This window comes from Macaca thibetana, chromosome 13, assembly GCF_024542745.1.
Source record: "Macaca thibetana thibetana isolate TM-01 chromosome 13, ASM2454274v1, whole genome shotgun sequence".
Lineage (NCBI taxonomy): Eukaryota > Metazoa > Chordata > Mammalia > Primates > Cercopithecidae > Macaca > Macaca thibetana.
The window spans coordinates 3,471,642-3,493,958 of NC_065590.1; the positions used below are offsets into that span (position 1 = coordinate 3,471,642).

A 22,317-nucleotide genomic window follows, 5' to 3' on the forward strand; every position below is an offset into this window, starting at 1 on the left:
GCTGGAGTGCAGTGGCCGGATCTCAGCTCACTGCAAGCTCCGCGTCCCGGGTTCACGCCATTCTCCTGCCTCAGCCTCCTGAGTAGCTGGGACTACAGGCGCCCGCCACCTCGCCCGGCTATTTTTTTGTATTTTTTTTTTTTTTTAGTAGAGACGGGGTTTCACCGTGTTAGCCAGGATGGTCTCTATCTCCTGACCTCGTGATCCACCCACCTCGGCCTCCCAAAGTGCTGGGATTACAGGCATGAGCCACCGTGCCCAGCCCACTCTCTGCCTTTTCTAAGTCCCACACCCTGTGGCAGTTGTCCAATCTCTTCTCCTTTTCAGAGAGGAGGCAGAAATCTCCTTTCTTTCTCCTTATCCTCTCCCCTAAAATTCCAGAGCACCATTCTCATCTCTTCCTCCTCTTCCCACCTTCTAGATCTCTTCTTCCATCGATAGCTCCCTGCCTTTTCTTACGTAAATCAACTTTCCTAACTTCTTCCTGTACTCCTTTTCTTCTGTTATCTAAATAAGCACTGCAAAAAAAAAAAAAAAAAAAAAAAAAAAAAATTCAGCAATGCAAATAAAGAACATTCCTGAAGAGAGGGGAATGGAGATGAGGGTTCCAGAAGGGAGAAGGAGGAATTTTTAATTTAATTTTATTTTAGAGATGGAGTTTCGCTCTTGTCATCCAGGCTGGAGTGCAATGGCACGATCTCGGCTCACTGCAACCTCCGCCTCCTGGGTTCAAGCGATTCTTCTGCCTCAGCCTCCCGAGTAGCTGGGATTACAGGTGCCTGCCACCACGCCTGGCTAATTTTTGTAGTTGCTTTTTAGTAGAGATGGGGTTTCACCACGTTGGCCAGGCTTGCTTTCATTAATTTTATACTAATGTTTATTTATATTCATAGAAAATATTTTATATTCATCTACTTTAATATTTTTTTTTTTTTTTTTTTGAGAAGGAGTCTCACTCTGTCACCCAGGCTGGAGTGCAGTGGCCGGATCTCAGCTCACTGCAAGCTCCGCCTCCCGGGTTCACGGCATTCTCCGGCCTCGGCCTCCCAAGTAGCTGGGACTACAGGCGCCCCCACCTCGCCCGGCTAGTTTTTTGTATTTAATAGAGACGGGGTTTCACCGTGTTTGCCAGGATGGTCTCGATCTCCTGACCTCGTGATCCGCCCGTCTCGGCCTCCCAAAGTGCTGGGATTACCGGCTTGAGCCACCGCGCCCGGCCTACTTTAATATTTTTGTCCAGTGCATTTAAGATACTGAAACAGAGGTCCAGGAAGATTAGCTTGCCTATGGTCTCAGAGTCAGTAAGTAAAGGAACCAGGCCAGTGAGGGCTCCACAGAGCAGCCCCATTCTGCCTCGGCCTCACTGTGGACTCCTGTGGCTGGAGGTAGAAAGCAGACGGGACTAGGTGAATTCTGAATTGTGGCAGTCTCAGTGAGAAGAGGACTGCCAGGACACTGGATGAATGCTAACAGACACTGGGGGAAACCTTTATCTGGGGGTGCTAGTCAAGGGGAATAACAGGAGTCACCTCTTAGACAAGTGTTGGCAAAGGAGATGGGAGGATTTCAGGTTTCCGAGACTAACTTCTCTTTCTCAAGAGGGTTATATCCTTATTGTTGATCTCAGCCCTTGTCAAAATCTTCTAGGGAAGAATTTTTATTTATTTATTTATTTATTTATTTATTTTTTTACCTCCAGGGCTCATCATGACAGAACTATGTAAAGGAATTACCTGCTGGGTGAGGTCTGGGTAGGAGCAAACATCACTGAAGATTCACCTGGCAGAGCGGGCAAACCTACTGGTGCTGTTGGATGCTAGTGGAAGATCCAAGCTCAGCTGCCTGTTCTCAGAAGCAGGTGGCTGAAACATGGTTTCTGGGACTGAGTTTTGGCTAGGCAATTGTGCCTTCTGGATGTGCACACACGCATACATGTGCCTGTCTAGCTACAATTTCAAAGCGACAGCAAACAAACAAGAGTAGCCATCGGACCTAATGCTGGCTGAGCTGCTAGGAGATACAATGCAGTAGTATATGCATTTCAACTCCTGGTTCTTAGGAATGGAAGTTTAAATGTGGAGTGCAGATGGTGATGCTGGTCAAAGTGAGGAGGTGGTTTACTTTCTGGACAGCTGCCTTGGCTTCCAGATCTCACTAGAATGGGCAGATCTTTTCTAGAGGTCTGTGACACACAATTTTAGGGGAAAAAAATAGAAAGTAAATCACCCGTAATAAGTGCTAAGTTCTAAAAGTGACAGTTGACTTGTCCTTCCAGCTAGTTCCAGCCTTGGTGGGATTTAATGCAGAAGAGATGACATGTCAGAGTGACTGGACTGTGGGGCGATCGTATGCACACGATGAAGCTTTGCATAAAGGTGATACCAACGTAGCTCCTCATCACAGCCTAGACTATTTAGGTCCTGCTCGGGCAACGGATCAAAAGTCCTGGCACAAAAAGACCTGTGTGCGCAGAAACTGCTGCTTTGGGGTCCAGTCCCTCCACCAGATGAAAGCACTAAGTACGGCAGGTTCCATCATGACTCTGTGGCCTGCTCGTCTGGGCTTTGGTCATCCACAGGTTCCAGGAACTCATCTCACAGGGCAATCTCAGTGCAGGCCAGACCTTGAGCAAGGCCAAGATGGCGATGCCCATTAATGGCTTTCATCTTTGGCTCAGCAGGTGGATACTGGGATTAGTCACTTCCTATTTTGTTGAGTTTGCCAAATACATTTTGGACCTTGAAAAAGTCCTTATGCGATCGCAATATGATGCTTCGGCAGAGTCCTGTCCACTTTCCACTGGCCTTGGCAGGTGGTTGAGTATTATGAGAGCAACTAGGGCCTAAATTGTGAAATACAAATGTTACTTTGTTTTTGTGGAAAGACCAGATGAAAATAACACAAAATGTTTTGGTAATTTTGTTAAAAATGCAATCTGTGCTTGAAGAACTTAAATCTAAGCCTGGCTTTATGTTTCATTTAAACCTTTTTTACTCAGGCAAAATAGCAATATTTGAAGGTAAAAATAGGTTTGTAATGATTAGGAAAGATTCTCCTAATTGCACTTTGCAAACCAATTGTACCAGAGAAAGCTGAACCGGTTCTGAGTGTGTTAGTACTGTTATTAGGATTTTCACCTCTCAAGTGAATAGTGCTTTACGATTTATATGTGAAAGTGCTTTCGCATTTAATGTCTAATAATCACACAGTCTTCTTTGAAACGCCTTGAACTTTAAGAACAAATCCAGGTTGAAAGAAGAGGTACTCAGAGAAATAGTGTGAGTCAGATCTCTCTGGAGAATCCGATCTCTCTACTGGAACCCCTGTGTGCAGGGTTTTCTAGTGTGTAGATGACCACGTCTGGGGGCCTAACATTCTAGCCACTATCTGGTCTGCTTCTTAAAGATGTCTTGTTTTAATTAACACAACCTTTTGGCTGCAGATCTGGTGGGGATGGAATTGGGAAGTGCCAAGGGACTTTGAAGGAACACACGTGATTTTTCTCCATGTGGAAACAACAGGCTAAGAGAGTCTCCTGAGAAAAGCTGGGCTTATGAGATAACCAGCTCTACCCGGAGAAGCTTTGGAAAATCAAAAACAAAAACTCAACTTTACAACTGTGTATCTGGACCAAACACCTGAGTAACTGTCGGTAAATCCTTTATTATGTGACACTGCCCATGCCTGGATATGAGGGACAGCGTATACTCCAAGGAAAAACATCTCTTGCAGGGTTTCACTTCCTAAAAAGCTACTGAAGAAAAAAACCTGAAGTCATGGGACAAAGGGCTATTCCTCTGAGTTAAATAGGAATGTCCCCTGGAGGGAGAATTCCACTTCCTCTGCCAACTAGCAACCCTGCTGGCAGCTGTGTTTGAGAAAAGCGTGCCTATCAACTAATGAGGCCTAGCCCCTCTCCTGGTTCCTGAATGGAGAGTCTGTGCTGGTGGTATTGATATCCACCATTAACAAAAACTCGGCTTACTTTCAAAAATGTAGATCCTTTTAGGAATTCTTCAATATAACCAAGGCAATGGTTTCCCATTTTTGTGTTAACTGTATGTTTGCCCTAATTTGATGGATCGCGTTTTGATTTTTATATAATTTTCTCATTTTCCAGATTTCCATTCAGGGTCCTCAGGCTGAAATTAGGCATATCCCATGGTCCCAGGTTGGTGGGGCACAACTAGTTCTCCATAAATCTCTATTGAGTCTCCAGAGGAGATTCAATGAGAAAATATTTTAGGAAACAGGGTTGTGAGCCTTTGTGCTCAGTGATGTTTAAGTTGACTGACCATTTCAATTTTGGAAATTATAGTCCATTAACATGAAACAAAGGCAATTACACGTTTGTATATTTCTACCTATGCTTGTGCTTTTTGCAAATGTTTATAAAGAGTGCCATGATAAAATAAAATAATTTTGTGTTTGCTTCTGGTGACAGTAAATTTTATTTATAAAATACAATTACTGGCCAGGCTCGGTGGCTCACACCTATAATGCTAACACTTTGGAAGGCCGAGGCAGGTGGATCACCTGAGGTCAGGGGTTTGAGACCATCCTGGCCAACACAGTGAAACCCTGTCTCTACTAAAAATGCAAAAATTAGCTGGGCGTGGTGGCGCACACTTATAGTCCCAACTGCTCAGGAGGCTGAGGCAGAAGAATCGCTTGAACTCGGAAGGTGGAGGTTGCAGTGAGCCAAGATCGCGCCACTGAACTCCAGCCTTGCGACAGAACAAGATTCTGTCGGCCGGGCGCGGTGGCTCATGCCTGTAATCCCAGCACTTTGGGACGCCGAGGCGGGCGGATCACAAGGTCAGGAGATTGAGAACACGGTGAAAACTAAAAAAAAAAAAATTAGCCGAATGGGCTGTAACTAAAGGGAGGCTTTAGGAGAATGGCGTGAACCCGGGAGTTGCAGTGAGCCGAGATCGCGCCACTGCACCCCAAGCGAGACTCTGTCTCAAAAAAAAAAAAAAAAAAAAAAAAAAAAAGCAAACCTAAAAGCTTCAAACAAACCAAACCTTCTGCTGAACATTTGAGTTTCACTGATTATGATGGGAGGTTCAAATATATGATTACTTCATATATGGACACGAAAAAGGTCTGATAGGCAGTTTTCAGTTAGAGTTATTGTTCTGTTTCCATATTAATAGAAACCAATTAGTTATTATGAATAGATTGGGTATTTAGCTCAGGCATAACATAAAATGCAAGACTAAAAAGAAAAACGAACATACAGTATTCTTTTTTACTATGTTGCTATGAGGTTTAATATATTTAGTATATACTTTTTGTATGATCCATTAGGGCAAGGGATTTCCTGGCATTGAACATTTACTTAAAATATCTGTGGTTAAGTTATCATAATGAATATTACTAATGTGTAATTCATTAATACCAACAAGCCAGCATCTTACATGATGTTTGGTACTTAGCAGGTATTTGAGACTATGCTCAGGTTTTTGCAAAACCTGTCTAGCTCTTGTTTGCCTACAAATAACATTGACAATACAGTTCATTTCTAACATAGGAGAAACTTGATTTTGGAGCCTTGCCCCTCAAACCTGGTCCTGATTACTGCTTCAACTCCTGTTTATATAATTCTACACAATTTTGGCAGGATTCAAGAGCACATACCAGGGTGTTGGCTTTTACGAATCTCCTGGGATGTGAATGTCACGCTGACTGGATGAACCCTGGCCACAAATCCCAGACAAGCACAATGACTCTATTTATTCAGACTTGGCTGCCTGAATGCAGATTGACTCTGTGGGTAATAAATTTTCACAGGCCAAGAGCTTCAGGATCAACCAAGCTGATCCTCAGAAGAAAAATGCACCTCAGGAAGCAGAGTTGGGCTGCAAAAACCTCCTATGTTTTTATTTCATGTGTGCATATCATTTAGCTAATTCATTTAGTTACTGATTGACATGTACTGTCAATGCTTTCAGACATTTTAAAAGCTCTGCTTTGTGTTATGCAATTGTCATATTAAAAAGAAACAAGGGAAAAAATGAAGAGCTTCCATTACAATTGGCAATCTGCTTTTAATAGTACACCCCAAACTGATGTGAGTCATCCAGTAATCTCTATGGTAAAGAGCACAGAATTGAGATGGGAATGTTTCTTGTGCTGCTCCATAAGAAACCAAGGGAAACAGCAATAAGAACTGCAATTTTGTGCTCAGAGCAACCTCATCTACAATCTTGGTATCTTGATGAAGCGAGGCTTTCGATTATTTCTAAGAGACACGATTATTACTCAATGCATTATAAATAAGAAAATAATTGGCTCTTTAATTTGCAGATTTATGTTAATGATCTAGATATCTATTAAATTAATTGCATGCTCTCCAAACATTGATTGAGGATTAAAAGGTAACTTTTCATTGTGCAAGAAGTAAATTAACGCCAATGGGGAAATTTCCCTCTACAGATTAGATCCAATGATTGTTGCCTGTAAAATTAAAATAGTCAGTTAAAGTGGACAAACCATGCTCATTTAAAGAGAAAAAGGTGGCTACATAGTTAAAAATGAAAAGACTGCCCAATATGTTTGGATAATGTAATTACTGGAAGCTGCAGGCATGTACATAGCCATTCAATTTAGATCTCTGGTCCCTTCCTTTCCCTAAGCTATGTATTTGTCATCTCCGAAAAACCTGTCTGCAGTTGACACTATCTCGGCTGCTCCTTGCTGAAAGTCTTAATCATGTGTCCCTCTCCTCACGCCTTAGCTACAGTAATGCCATCTATATATTTGCTTGTGTCCAACCTCCCAAGCTTACCCTGACTTGAGAGGCAGAGCTCATCTTTTTGCCAAATGGGAAGACTTGCAATATAATTCATCACTCCCTTCCTAATCTATTATTATTATTATTTTTTTTAGTACTTAATGTCTTAAGTCTTCTAATTCCTTCACACTGTTTCATAAAAACATTGGCCTTTGGAATTGTTAAAACCAACAGTTACAGAAAGGAGATCAAACAAATTACTCCAGGTATCACATGCCTTTCATTTACTCAGATAAATAAGAAAACTGATTCTCAAATCTTTTGTGCTATTTCCAGTTGGAACCTCATCCGGTATGAAAACCATAGGTGCAACCATAAGGCTATGCTTCCATTTCATTTATGTCTGTAAACTTTCTAAGGAAACCCCGTCACAACCCCAGCACTAGAGGCTACAACCAAAATTTGGTTATCCTTGAAAGGAAAGGCTGTGGAGAAACCCAGTCTCTTGGTTGTGAAGGCTTCTGTTTGAGATAACTTATGAAAACTTGTAACTTCAATATAGCTTGATGTAAGCATCTTTAAGAAGTGGCTATAGACATTTCCATGGAGATTGGATAAATGCTTTTTTCTCAAATAGGTTATTTTTGTATTAATCTACAGCTAACCTTAAGGTATTGGGCCTTATGTTTTTGTCATCTCTGTCAATACTTTTGATGTTTGGATAGAACTCATTTGAAAAATCACAGAGTTCAGAAAAAGGAACAAAGACAGAGCAAAGGTCATCTTTGATACTGTACAATGGACAGTGGGAAATACTCTCAATTGAAGGCATCACTATGCATTTATCCATGCATTCATTCAACAAATATTTAGCAGTTCTGCAGTGCCAGACACAGTCCCTGCCCTCAGGAAACTTCCAGTTTAGCTGCTGTAGACAGTTAGAAAAAGTAAACATAACATGTAACTAAAATTACAATGAGATTTAGGTAAAAAGATGAAGGATACTGTGAGAAGGACTAACCGGGAGTCGATTAGATAAGAGGGAGGTCTCCCTGAGGAAGTGAAAGTTATGCTGCACCTCCAACATGAGTAGGTGTTCGCAAGGCAAAAATGAGGGAGTAGAGGCCTATGGAGGCCCCGAGGCAGCTGAGCTCAACTTCCTGCAGCAGCTGAGCTCAGCTTCCTGCAGGAGCTGAGAGAAGGGCTAGGCTTCAAATGAGCTCAGTGTGAAGATGAGACGTGGACAAAGCCAGATGGTGCAGGGTAGTGGCGGCCATGCCGAGGGCTCTGAATTTGATCCCAGGTGGGATGGGAAACCCATTTAAGATTTTAGACCAAGGAATTACTTGATCTGATTTTTAAAAGATCACTGTGGGGAGGCTATATTACAGAGGGCAGGGAACAGAAATATGATAGTTCATACCAGACTGGTTTAGACTAGCTGGGAATGGAAAGAGGTAGATGGACCAATATTTAATTTTAGAGGCTGAGTTTATAGGACTTAGAGATGAGGTGACTACCTGAGTGAGGAACAGGGAATCATCAAGGATGAGTCTGAAGTTTCTAGGCTTGAACAGCTGGGCATTTGGCAGTGCTAGTTTTGGAAATGGGAACACTAACAAGAGGAACATGTTTGTGTGTCTTGGGTAGAGCGGTGGCAAAGGCCAGAAGTCCAGTTGGGCACAGAGTGAATTTGAAATGTCTGTGAGACATCCAAATGGAAAAGTCAAGTAGGTTTGCGGTTCAGAAGAGAGTTCTGAGCTGAGGATATAACTTTAGAAATTGTCAGTATATAAAAATTGAAGGTCATAGGAATGGATGAGATCACCCAGAGAACAGACATGGAGAAGAAAAGTCAGGAATAAACATGGAAAGTTTCTAACATTGGGGAGAAAATCTGAGTCAGCAAAAGAGCCTGAGAAGAGAAGCCGGAGAGGCAGGACCCAAACCAGGAGAGTGTGGGGTTAGACTCCTACAGAGGAGTGGGTAATGAACAGTGTTCAATGCTGTAAGTCATATAGTAGGACAGGGGACTGAAAAGAGCCCAGTATAATTGGCTCTATGGAGGTCACTGGGGGCCCAATGAGGAGCATTTCTGGTAAAGAGATGGGGCAAAATGAGATCAAAAGAACAAGTCTCTAAGTAGCTCTGAGGAAACGGATGAACTTTGGATAGGAGCAGGGCAGTGTCCTCTCACAACAGGAGAGCGGGGGGAGGATGAGTGAAGATGGAAGCAGGGGTGCAGATGTGGTATTGAGAAGTTTAGGTTTCTCTGCTAGAAGTCAGTCAGCCATGGCATGAGGTACAGAAATAAAGATAAATAAGACATACAGTGAAATTCAGGTTGTTTACTCATGAAGTTGGGAAGACAGAAAACTACATTTGTATTATCTATTATTATAAATTCTGTAACAAAGGTTACAGGATATTAAGGGAGAAAGCTTGCAAAATGACAGTACCAGTGAATTGTTATAAGTTATGTATATATAGCACAATACCTTGAATAGCCACTAAAAAAGCTGTACAAAGACACACACACACAAATGTTACAGACAAATCAAAGTAGAAGTCAAAAGGTTTAAGGAATACACAGAAAGGCAACAAAAAAGAAAAAGAAAATAAAAACCAGGAAGAAACCCAACAAAAAATAGAGTGGTAGATGTAAGCTTTAACAAATCAATAATTACATTAAATGTAAATGGTCTAAATGTATCAATTAAAATAAACTGGCAAAGTGAATAAAAATATGACAACTATTAATATATGCTGTATATAAGAAACTCATTTCAAATATAACAATATTGGTAAGCTGAAAGTGAAAAAATGGAAAAAAGTTACATTATGAAAGTATTAACCAAAAGAAAGCAGGAGTAGCTATACTGCTATCAGAAAAAGTAGACCTCAGAGCAAAGAAAATGACCAGAGACAGAGTGGGTCATTACATAATGATAGAAGGGTCAATCTAGCAACAATACAGCAATCCTAAATGTACACACACCAACTAACAGAGCTGCGAAATATGTGAAAACAACCTGATTGAAGCAATAAATCCACAGTGATAGCCAGAGACTTCAACACCTCTCTCTCAACATTAGATAGAGCAATTAGACAGAAAGTCCAGAAAAGATACAAAAGAACATCAAATAAGAGAAATATAATTGATATTAATAGAACTCTCTAACCAACAACAGCAAAATATACATTCTTTTAAGTGCCTATAAAACATATACCAATACAAACCATATCTTGGGTGATAAAAAATCCTCAACAAACGTATAAGAATTGAAATCATACAGACTATGTTCTCTGACCATAAAGGAACCAAACTAGAAACCAATAAAAATTAAGATTAAGGGGGATCTCTGAGCACTTAAAAATTAAACAACACATTTCTAAATAATCTACGAGTCGAAGAAGAAGTCTCATTGAACTGAATGATGACGAAATACAACACATCAATATTTGTGGGATAAAGTTTATAGCATGGCTGAGAGTCAAAAGAACGAATCTCAAGTCAATAATCTAATCTCCCTCAAGAAACTAGAAAAAGGGTAAAAATGTGCCCAAAGCAAGCAAGAGGAGAGAAATAAAGATAAGAAATCAGTGAAACTGAAACAGAAAAATCAAATAGATAATATTAATGCAACAAGCTAGTTCTTTCAAAAGATCAATACAGTTAAGAAACCTCTAGCAAGACTGATAAAAAAAGGAAAGAAGACAAATGATGAGTATCAGTATTGAAACAGGGCTGACACTATAGATTTTGCAGTCGTCAAAAGGATAATAAAGGAATACTATAAACAACCCTATCCACATAAGCATGACAACGGATAGACTTATTACCGAAGAGCACAGTACTACACACACCCAGTATGAAACAGATAATCTAATAGCCCTATGACTATTAGATAATCTGAGGAGCTCTATAACTATTAAAATTTTTTTTGGCTGGGCATGGTAGCTCACGTCTGTAATCCCAGCACTTCAGGAGGCCGAGACAGGTGGATCACGAGGTCAGGAGATCGAGACCATCCTGCCTAACATGGTGAAACCCCGTCTCTACCAAAAAATACAAAAAATTAGCTGGGCATGGTGGTGGGTGCCTGTAGTCCCAGCTACTCAGGAGGCAAGGCAGGAGAATGGCGTGGACCCAGGAGGTGGAGCTTGCAGTGAGCCAAGATTGCACCACTGCACTCCAGCCTGGGGGACAGAGCGAGACTCCATCTCAAAAAAATAAAAAAAAAATTTTTTTTTTTGAGACCATGTTGGCCAGGCTGGTCTCAAACTCCTGACCTCATGATCTGCCCTCCTCAGCCTCCCAAAGTGCTGGGATTACAGGCATGAGCCACCATGCCCGGCCAGGAAATAGAATTTTTAACTTTAAAAATCTCCAGGCCCATATGGTTTTACTAGAGAATTCTGCTAAATAATTAATATCTTTTTTTCTTTTTTTTTTTTTTGAGATGGAGTCTTGCTCTGTCACGCAGGCTGGAGTGCAGTGGCACGATTTTGGCTCACTGCAACCTCTGCCTCCCAGGTTCAAGTGATTCTCTTGCCTCAGCCTCCCAAATAGCTGGGATTACAGTCGTATGTGCCATGCCTGGCTAATTTTGTATTTTTAGTAGAAACGGGGTTTCATCATGTTGGTCAGGCTCAACTCTATGATTTTTCAAATGAGTTTTATCCAAACATCAAAAGTATTAACAGAGATGACAAAAATATAAGGCCTAATATCTTAAATTGGCTATATATTAATACACAAATAACCTATTTGAGTAAAAAAGCATTTATCCACTCTCCATGGCTATAGCCACTTCTTAAAGATGCTTCCATCAAGCTATATTGAGGTCTCGAACTCCTGACCTCAGGTGATCCATTCACCTTGGCCTCCCAAAGTGCTGGGATTACAGGCCTGAGCCACTGTGCTTGACTTAACATCGTTTTTTAAAAACACAGTCTTTTTGAGAAAAGGGTAGGGGACCCTTCTCAATTCATTTTATAAGGTCAGTATTACCCTGATATCAAAACTAGACAAAGACAGTACAAAACAGAAAACTTCCAATCAATATCCCTCGTGAACATTAAAAAGACAAATGTGTGGTGAGGATGTAGAGTAACTGAAATTCTCTTACACTGCTGGTGGGAGTGTCAACTGGTGGAACCATTTTGGAAAATGGTTTGAGATAATTTACTCAAATGAAAATGGTCTAAATGTATTAATTAAAATGTATCCGTAGGGTGTGTAAATATGCACACACCCTACTGTTCAGCATTTATACTTCTGGGTATAGACCCAACAAAAATGTTCCCATGTGCTCAAGAAATGACCTGTACAAGGATGAAAAGACCTGTACAAGGATGCTAATAAGAGCACATTATTTTACCCCCCAACCCCCACCGAAATATCCACGTGCCCGTTAGCAGTGGAATGAGTAAGTAAATTATGGCGTACACACATAATGAAACAGGATACAGCAATGAAAATGAACAAACTTCAATTACAGGTAACAACATGGGTGAACAATGTTGAACGAAAGAAGCCAGACACAAAAGAGTACATGCCAAATAATTCCATTGATATAAAGTGCAAAAATAAGCAAAATTACACTATGGTGTTAGAACACAGGAAAGTGGTTATTCTTCTGTAGAGTGGTGGCTGGTGGGAGCGTGCGGGCACCTGGGAGGCTGGTCATGTCTGTGTTTTCATCTTGATATTGGTTATATCATACATATATATATAAAAAATCATTTTTAAAGACACATCATTTTTATAAATCATATACAAACAGGCTGGGCACGGTGGTTCACGCCTGTAATCCCAGCACTTTGGGAGGTCGAGGCAGGTGGATGACTTGAGGTCAGAATTTTGAGACCACTCTGGCCAACATGGTGAAACCCCGTCTCTACTGAAAATACAAAAATTAGCTGGGTGTGGTGGCAGGTGCCTGTAATCCCAGTGACTTAGGAGGCTGAAGCAGAAGAATCACTTGAACCCGGGAGGCGGAGGTTGCAATGAGCCAAGATCGCACCATTGCCATTGCACTCCAGCCTGGGTGACGAGTGAAATTCCGTCTGTGTGTGTGTATGTGTGTGTGTATACATACAAAAAAAGTGCCTATTGGATCTAGTGACATGAAGATGATGGGTGACCTCAAGTTTTGACAAAGTGGCAGGCTTGGGGATCTAGCATTAATTCCAATTTTACAAACAGAGACACTGAGGCAGAGAGCAGTTCAGAGTCTGGGCCAAGGTTACAAAACTAAGTAGCAGAGTGGGGATTTGAATCCCTGGCGTGGGGCGGCTGTGCTCTTAACCACTAAACTAGACTGTCTTTTGACCTTTAGGATCACAAAGGCAATGGGGAGAAAAGGAAACTTCAGGTAGGAGTGTTCAAAAGCACGAAGTCTGAGGCGATCTGAGGAAGGGCAGGCAGGTATATCAACTTGAAGCTCTCATAGACACCTCTTTATTACAGTGGCACATAGGCTGGTTGGACCAATATTCACAAAGACAGCCAGATATAATGTCAGAAAAGGTTCAGGATTTTCACACACTGTACTATGTTTATTGAGGCAAGGGATTTTTAAAATATTTTGGGTTTAAGGTACAAACTCTGATTTTACATCCAGAAAAATTATTTATGTTAAATGTTCAATTATCTCGGAATGCCAGGGAACGATTGTGTGTGTGTGTGTGTGTGTTTGTGCACAGGCTATGCTGTTTCAGGGATAAAGCATAGTTTGGTCTTGAAGAGAAAAAAATACCGTATCATTTGTCTTGTTTAAAAGTAGGGGAATTACAATTTTGTGATTAGACCAGGGTATAATTACAGGCCAAAGCAGGACAACTTAATGCAATTACTGTTGAAGCAATAACTTAAAGTATCATATGTGAAACCACTGTCTGGAGTCTTAATTAGGAAAAAGGGATTACTGTATAAAAATTATTCATTCTGTCAGTTCCTTTTATTGCAAAAATAGGAAGGTATATTCACATAGGAATTAAATGCAAGAATAAAGGATCTGACCTGTACATTCATAACACAATATTATCAGTGAATACGGAATGGAAGGGAGTAGCTTAAAAAGCAAAATGAGTCAACTAAAAGCTCTCGCTGCCTTGGAGAACATGTATAGTATGTCATTAGTAATGTTTATTAAAATTGAGTTTTCATTGGAAATACTTCCTGGAAATAGCTCAGGAAATTATTTCCAAATTTAAAAAGGTTTGCAGATTGAAATAGTCTGTGAACCCTTTTTCTAATAAAAAGCATACACAATTTACATGTTTGATATGATTTAATCCATAATCTATGTATCCAGGCCACTTAATGGGAAAAAACACAAAGAGGTGAAATCATTTGCTTATCGTCATGTAGATAAGAAGCCAAAATTAGGAGTGAAGCCATTCTCCATTTCGGCTGAGACTGCTGTGTGGCAGATATCTGGCTGCCCTGGAAACAAATCAACAGATCTCTAAAAAACTCAAAGCCTCAGTGGCCTTCTTTGCCCAGTTAACCTTCTTCCACTGGGTATTCTCCACCTGCCAATCTGGTTTCCAGACTCCTCAAGCTCTTCTACCTTTTTGGTGCCTCAGTTTCTCCCATGAGATGAGTAACCTCTTTTTGTGACCTCATAGCTATGCTATGCTCAGATACTCTTACTTGAAATTCTCCTTTGACTTTTTTTTTTTTTTGAGACAGAGTCTCGCTCTGTTGCCCAGGCTGGAGTGCAGTGGTGCGATCTCGGCTCACTGCAAGCTCCGCCTCCTGGGTTCAGGCCATTCTCCTGCCTCAGCCTCCCCAGTAGCTGGGACTACAGGCACCTGCCACCACGCCAGGCTAACTTTTTGTATTTTTAGTAGAGACGGTTTCACCGTGCCAGCCAGGATGGTCTCGATGTCCTGACCTCGTGATCTGCTGGCCTCGGCCTCCCAAAGTGCTGGGATTATAGGCATGAGCCACCGTGCCCAACCTCTCCTTTGACTTTTATTTAACCTCTGCTTGCTCTCTCTGTACATTATTTGTATTTGCATGTCTAGACAGCAAATCATCTGCATAGCATTTCATGATACTTTTCTATTAAGTTCACTATTCCAAAACCAATAGAATAGCATTAGTATTTTGTATTGCATACAAAAATGACTTATTAAAAAAAGCCTCTCTGAATTTTCTTTCTACACATCACATGTATCTAAACTTGACAAAATGCAACATGGGGGATGAGAAAAAGAAAATAGAAGTGTAGAAAAATCTGCCTTTAGTGTTTTTAAACTTGCTTTGAAATACAAACATTTCTTGAAATGCAGAAGTGAAAGTGATGAATGTTAAGTGGATATTTTTTCACCTTAACTGACTGATCAGAAGAGTATTTATAACCCCCTAACTGATGTCTGGAGCTGATAAATCAACACCAGGGGAGAATATTTCAAGCACATTTATCATTTAAGACAAACAGCCTATACCGAGCATGATTATTTTTTATTCATCATTTTGGCTCACCTCTACGTTTGCTCCTTCTCAATGTTAATAATATCTGTATAAGACTTCTCAATATTTAATGTTACAGATTGCCTGTTGCGTGCTGATGAAGTTAAGGTCATATGTTTGATCTCCAGAAGGCTGGTTAGCTAAATACACACACACACAAACACACACACACACACAAACACACACACACACACACACACACACACACACAGAGACACACACAGAGACACACACACACAAACACACACACATACAAACACACACACACAAACACACACACACAACACACACACACACACACACACACACACAGAGACACACACAGAGACACACACACACAAACACACACACACAAACACACACACAAACACACACACACACAACAAACACACACACACACAAACACACACAAACACAGATACACACACAAACACACACACAAAACACACACAAAGACACACACAGAGACACACACACACAAACACACACACACACAGAGACACACACACACAAACACACACACAGAGACACACACACAAGACACACACACACACACAAACACACACACACACAACACACACACACACAGAGACACACACACACACACAGACACACACACACAGAGACACACACAAACACACACACAGAGACACACACACACACACACACACACACACACACACACACACACACAACACACACACACAGACACACACAAACACACACACACACAGAGACACACAGAAACACACACATACAAACACACACACAAACACACACACACACAGAGACACACACACACACATACACACACACACAAAAAAAAAAGGAAAAAAAAGGGCTCTATTTCTGAGGGAAGCCTGATCTTAGCTTCCTTATAATACCCATTGGTGGTCTCAACATCATAAAAACTACAGAATTCAAGGCTTAAGGGAAATTATGGGCAAGCTATTTTAACATACTGACCCAACTGCATAGAAGCTCATACTTAGCAGACGAAAGACCAGCATCCTGAGTGCCACCATTCAGCTCCGTTAAAACCCAGCACAGTCCACCAGGTCACTGTTCTCAGCGTCACCTCCAAAGGATGCTGACATAAAAGAGAATCTTACCTGTTCATTCTCCTCTTCATCACTGCTTAGCTTAAGGTCATCTTCCAGCATTCTGAAAGAAGTACAAAGAGGTACAGATAGTTAGTGGATTCAGAATAATTCAGCATCAAAATATCACCTTAATGTTGCTAATAGAGCAACATTTCGGAAATAAGTCTATTTGATTTCCTATTTTTTTCTTTCCTTTTTATGCACTTCTCCTCTGGTGCACTTAGGAAATAGCAGACAGTCCCATCACAAAAATTAACCCTCACAACAGTCATCACCTAAGACGGGCAGCTTTCAGAAGATGCTGTGTTAGCAGGGAAATAATACTTAACAATAACGTATTGTATATTTCAAAATAGCTAGAAGAGAAGAATTGGAATGTTCCCAACAGGAAGAAAAGATAAATATTTGAGGTGACGAATATCCTAGTTACCCTGATTTGATCATTACACATTGAATACCTGTATCAAAATATCACACATTCCTGAAAATAGCAATAAAAAAGAAGATGCTTTTTTTCTTTCTCCCAAATACATAGGGGCTTTTCCCCTGGGCAGTTGGCATTCCACAATTACTTGTTTAGTGTTTTCCAAGCTCCCAGTAATGGGCTGTGTCTCCATGCCTGCCCCAGGGGCTTTCATGGTAAAGAGAGAAGAGAACAAGAGCCATAAAGCCATAAACTTGAGTTGTGAGCGAATCTTCTCAGGCCATCCATCAGTCAAAGAGCTGGAAAAGATGTTGTCCCCCAGATCCTATCTAGTGGGGAAACCAAGCAGGAGGGCGTGTTCAGAAAAGCCTGTGAAGGTGATTCCCCAGCCCACTCAGATCCCCCCATTCATCCTGAGGAGACAGCGGGGAAGCATGAGGTTAAAAGTGAAAAAAAGAAACACAACTTCAGACTCTGTTATTTGTGATGATAACACTGTATTCTTTTCAGCATGGCTAAATTGTTTCTTTATAGAATAGTAGTTTTCAGATTAATTCACTTCAAAAGAAATCTTACTCAGAAGAGCGCTGTATAAAAGCGTGCTCTCCACGCAGACGCTCTGAGGGAGCAGGGGAGAGCCTGCTTCTGAGGGACCCGGGGGCTCCACACATCAGTGCGAAGGCCGCTGAGCCCTTGTGCTCAAAGGCCTCATTGAAGCCAGCTTCCAAAGGCTGTCCCCTAAAATGTACCCGGTGTCCTTTAAAAGCCAGTTGTAGGCCCATCACTGATACATGGCTCTGAACATTCGTGGAAGTCATTTCAGTCACTTTTGGGGCAAACTAGGGGGTAAAGAACTGGCAGGATAAGGCATGGCCCAGGCTCTGCCGCACCTGTCTATGCATTTGGGGCGAGTCGCTTCATGCACCCTGCCCCCGTTTCCCTATTTGTGAAGTGACGGGTTATAGAGGGCAATCCTAAGGTCGAATCCTGCTTTAGATTCCGTCGCTTTAGATTCCGTCGTGAGTCTACAAAATAAATATGCTCCCCAGTTTCGTCAAGTACAAAAACCCTTCTATTTGTTCTAGAGAACACAACGGAGAAACTTCTAAGTAGTTTTTGGGGTATGATTTAGGGCATTGCCATCAGGGCACCAAATCTGCTTCCTCACAGGCTCCTGCTCATCTCCCCATGCTGAGAGGTGTTGTTCTTGTATTATTTAAACCACAAGTGAACAAATGAACACGTCAGCAGAGGCTGTAGAGCGGCACCCCCCAATTCCTCTGCACGTCTGGCATGCCATTCATTTCCTTCACCTCCCAGACACATAGGCTTGGCTTCAAAGAGAAGAGAACTCTTGGTGATTTATTAGAGCATTGTTTGGGAGCAGCCTGGGGAAGCCGGCCGTGTTTCCTTTGTCCTTGAGTCCCCAGTGACGAGCACAGGGCAGCACAGAGCACAATACCAGTTTGCTGGCTGGGCTGAGGCGCCTACCCAAGACCATTTTCCTACCCAAAGGCACAGATTTCTTCCTAATGAAAAAGACTAGAGAAGGGGACAGGTCCTTGCGTCCACTGCCATGCCCTCTTTTGGGTAAACCACCACCGCAGTGTGGTTTAATCTCTAGGACTGTCCAGCAAGCGCTGGGTCTTTTAAAGGTGGGTGGTCCAGCTGGTGGGGGTGGAAAGAGTGGGGAGGACTCACATAATCATGGTTAACAACCCCCTTGCTGTCAGATGGAAGCTGTGTGGCTGGGAAATTTAATGTTTAAGTGGACAATAGAGTGCACGGATTGGAAGGCCATCATTCCCCCAAGCAGGAAGGCCCAACATGCCCCAAAGTGAGGGTGCTTAGGCTGGCTGCAAACTAGCCGTGCAACTCAGTCACCACATGAGGCTGGCATGGCTGAAAGTCACAACAGTCAAAAGGCTTTGGGAGGCTCTCTTTCAAGGTAGGGAATGCAGCTTACTTTTGTTTATTTCAAACATATGCTAAACGTATCCACACATAGACACGTGTCTGTGTGAATCTCAGAGTCCCCTGCACCACGATCTCGTGTGAGGTGCGCCTCTGGGGCTAAGCATTTGTGCTTCTGTAAAGAGACTCATCTATCTCATCACCATTTCCAGAAGAAAAGCAGTCAGAGATCAACCTTGCTTTGTGGATCATCATCACTCTGTTGCTGACTTTACCTCTCTTATATTAAAAAAATGAATTGACTGTGTTTCTGGCTGGGTTCTGAAAACAACAAATCACAGGTAAAAATACTCTGCCTTCAAGAGAGACTTCAAGAGAAATTCAAATCTAATTAAACTTCAGAATACCTCGAAGTACGAGAAACTGGCCATGGAAACACAAAATCACACAGCTGATATAACATTCCCAGAGCAACCCTGGGTGGTGCTATTTCCAAAGCACGAAATCACAGACCTGGGAAAGATGACTATGGCCCCGCTGCATCCCAGCCCCGACAGGCACAGAGGCACACCCCGAGGAGACCCGGGCTCCCTGCAGACTGAGAGCAGGAACCCTCTGCTTTCTTATTTTTTCTTTTTGTTTTGAGACAGAGTCTGGGTCTGTCACCCAGGCTGGAGTGCGGTGGCGCCATCTTGGCTCACTGCAAGCTCCGCCTCCCAGGTTCACACCATTCTCCTGCCTCAGCTTCCCGAGTAGCTGGGACTACAGGCACCTGCCACCACGCCCGGCTAATTTTTTTTTTTTTTTTGTATTTTTAGTAGAGACGGGGTTTCCCTACAGCAACTCCTCCAAGGTGGGAGGTGGGCGCTATAGGGAGCTGCGACCGTGCTGGTCACAGCAGGGACTCCAGGGTCACACTGCCCAGGACGAATGCTAGCTCTGCCTTTCATCTAGCCCAGAGCTCGGGGACCTGCCTCAGAGGGCTTCCCAGAGAACTTACTCCACAATCCTTGGATAGTGCTAAGCGTGGGACCTTACACCAGGGAGCCTCCAATCAATGCTCATTTTTACCAATATTCCCTTTTCCCTAGGAGGAAAATGGGCCTCAGAGCATTTAAGAAACGTATGTGGATAAACAAGTTGAGAGACTCTGAGATGTCTTTGTAATGATGCCTTAAAACAGAGCCATTGGCTCTACTTTCAGGCCGTTTTGAAAAGAAAGGGTGGAGAGATGGTGGAGGGAATATATTTTGGCCTGTAACTGCTGTCAGCTGGTCTGAGTGGCTTTATGTCGACACGACAGAAAGCATGCCCATCAGCCCCAGTGCCCGGGGAGGTCCACCCTGGGAGCCAGCAGGTGGCCACGAGGCCAGGAGTCCCTCCACGAGGAGTCAAGAAGGCGTTGCCAGATGACAATGGGGAAGCTGAAATAAAATAGGTACTAAAATTGAACTTTTTGGCTGGGCGCGGTGGCTTGCTCCTGTAATCCCAGCATTTTGGGAGGCCGAGGCTGGTGGATCATCGAGCCCAAGAGTTCGAGACCAGCCTGGGCAATATGGCAAAATCCCATCTCTATAAAAAAATATAAAAATTAGATAGGCACGGTGGTATGGACCTGTAAATCCAGCTACTAGGGAGGCTGAGGTAGGAGGATCACCTGAGTCTTAGCGGTCGAGGCTACAGTGAGCCAAGATTGTACCACTGCACTCCAGCCTGGGCATGAGACCCTGTCTCGAAAAAAAAAAATTGAACTTTTTGAATTGAGAGCAGAGGTGCAACCTGAGGTGTGGACAGATCTGAACATCATGGCCTTAACACTGAAGAGTTATCAAACTACTATCAGGGACACTCCACGTTAGCACCTTATAGTGATTTTACAGTAGAGTCTGAACCAGGTACGTGAGAACTGTGATGCTTTAAGGACACAAACAAGATTTTTTTTAAATGTGCAATTAAGTGATTGAGAGTCCACCCATTTTCACTTGGGAACCTGTCCTTACAGTGATCGTTGGGCATGTCCTAACACCCTCCCAGACAAGGAGTCGAAGGGTTCTGAGCCCCCAGCTACACCGGCTCACACTTTCATGCAGGGAGAGAGGGCCGTGCAGGAGCTCCATAGAGGAAAGGATGCAACGGAACTTGCATTCAGAACTCGAAAGAGGGAGCCAAAGATAAACAGGTCCATTTGCAGTTTGCCGAGCACTACCTTGGAGGACCTTTTACTTTCTGAAAGGGAAAGATGAAGGAAACATGCCTCATCACCACCAGTGGAACCAGCATCCAAACTCCCAACTGTTGTTTTGCTTTGCTTCAGACACAGGGTCTTGCTCTGTCATCTAGGCTGGAGTGCGGTGGCGCAATCATAGCTCACTGCAGCCTCAAACTCGTAGGCTCAGCAATCCTCCCACCTCAGCCTCCCGCGTATCTGGGACTACAGACACTGGCTACCATGCCTGGCCAAACCTCCAACTGTTGATTCTTTCAATTACTTCTGTGTCCACTGTGTGGCAGGCACCTATCTACAGAAGGTGCACGTACCATCTCCCAGAGGTGGTTCCCCTCACACATGACATTCAAATCAGCATGTCATTTTACCTATTTTTAAATGCCTTCAAATTGTGAAGCTCTGGCATATACAACTTTTGCAGAACCCAACTGTGTCATTTGAAGGTAAACTCAGTACTTTTCAGAAAAGGGAGTAATTCAATACCACCTTTGCAATGTTAACATTTGATTACCATAACTTCCCTGTGTGTATTATTTTCTTAATTGAGCAAGTGATACACTTATGTTGTAGCTGGCGCCTGCATTTTTGAGGCCTAAAATTTCTTGGGAAGCAGAAATAGCAGCCTACACTTAACAGATGGCCAACGGCTGCCAAAGCTCATCTGTATCTTCCACAGGTATTGCAAACGGGCACATTAACTACCTACAAGTGTAATGGCAGCCATTTCACAGAGCAGTGGTTTTTAATTAATAGGATTTTCCCTGAATTAGTTGTCATTTGGGGCCCTTAACAGATCGGAATCCTTTAGTCCTTTAAAGTTCATTTCATTTTGCTTTGTTTTAACGGTTTTTTAAAAAATCTGAGTTTTAATTGGGCTGTTTGATTTTCAGATTTGTTTCTATAGCTGGTGCTGCTACTATCTCCACCCATGTGAGATTTAAAGCCAAAGACAAATGTTTATGAATCTCCATTAAACATATTCATATATGCAAATATCTAACAATTAGCATTGCCCGAGAGCCTATTCATTATGCAAGTGCACCTCTCTGCAGGTATTCCCCAAGCCATCATCTCCACTGCCTGGAACACGGGAGGGAAAGTTATACAACTCATTTCATTCTTTCTGAAGTCTACTGCTTTGTCAGGGTCAGTGCTACCATCTGCCTGTGGTGATTTTCATTAACAAGTAACCACCTTCTTCTCGGCATTTGTTGGTAAGAACTTAGCTCATGCCATCCCAGCTAACTGGGAACAGGGAAGGCTAGCATGGGCTCACTCTAGGCCTTGGCAATTTCGTGCATCCAAGGCACAGATGAAGTCCCTTAGTCAGGAGGCAAATGGAGAAATCAGGAACAAGATGAAGGGCTGCTCTACTTGACCTAAGTGTTTCCAACTCTGATGTTTTAAAACCCAGGGATCTCT

General features: G+C 42.5%; 2 protein-coding genes across 3 annotated transcripts in view; both read right to left on the reverse strand.

Moving 5' to 3' along the window:
- The window catches only part of MITD1 (microtubule interacting and trafficking domain containing 1), a 977,552-nt gene that overhangs the window by 515,821 nt on the left and 439,414 nt on the right, over positions 1-22,317 (reverse strand). The gene's annotated exons all lie outside the window — the stretch shown is intronic.
- Positions 1-22,317, reverse strand: part of AFF3 (ALF transcription elongation factor 3) — a 579,971-nt gene that overhangs the window by 117,712 nt on the left and 439,942 nt on the right. For both annotated transcript variants that reach the window (XM_050755037.1, XM_050755038.1), the window contains one exon: positions 16,340-16,391. In XM_050755037.1, coding sequence (XP_050610994.1) covers positions 16,340-16,391 — 52 coding nt within the window. The remainder of the gene's footprint in view (positions 1-16,339; positions 16,392-22,317) is intronic.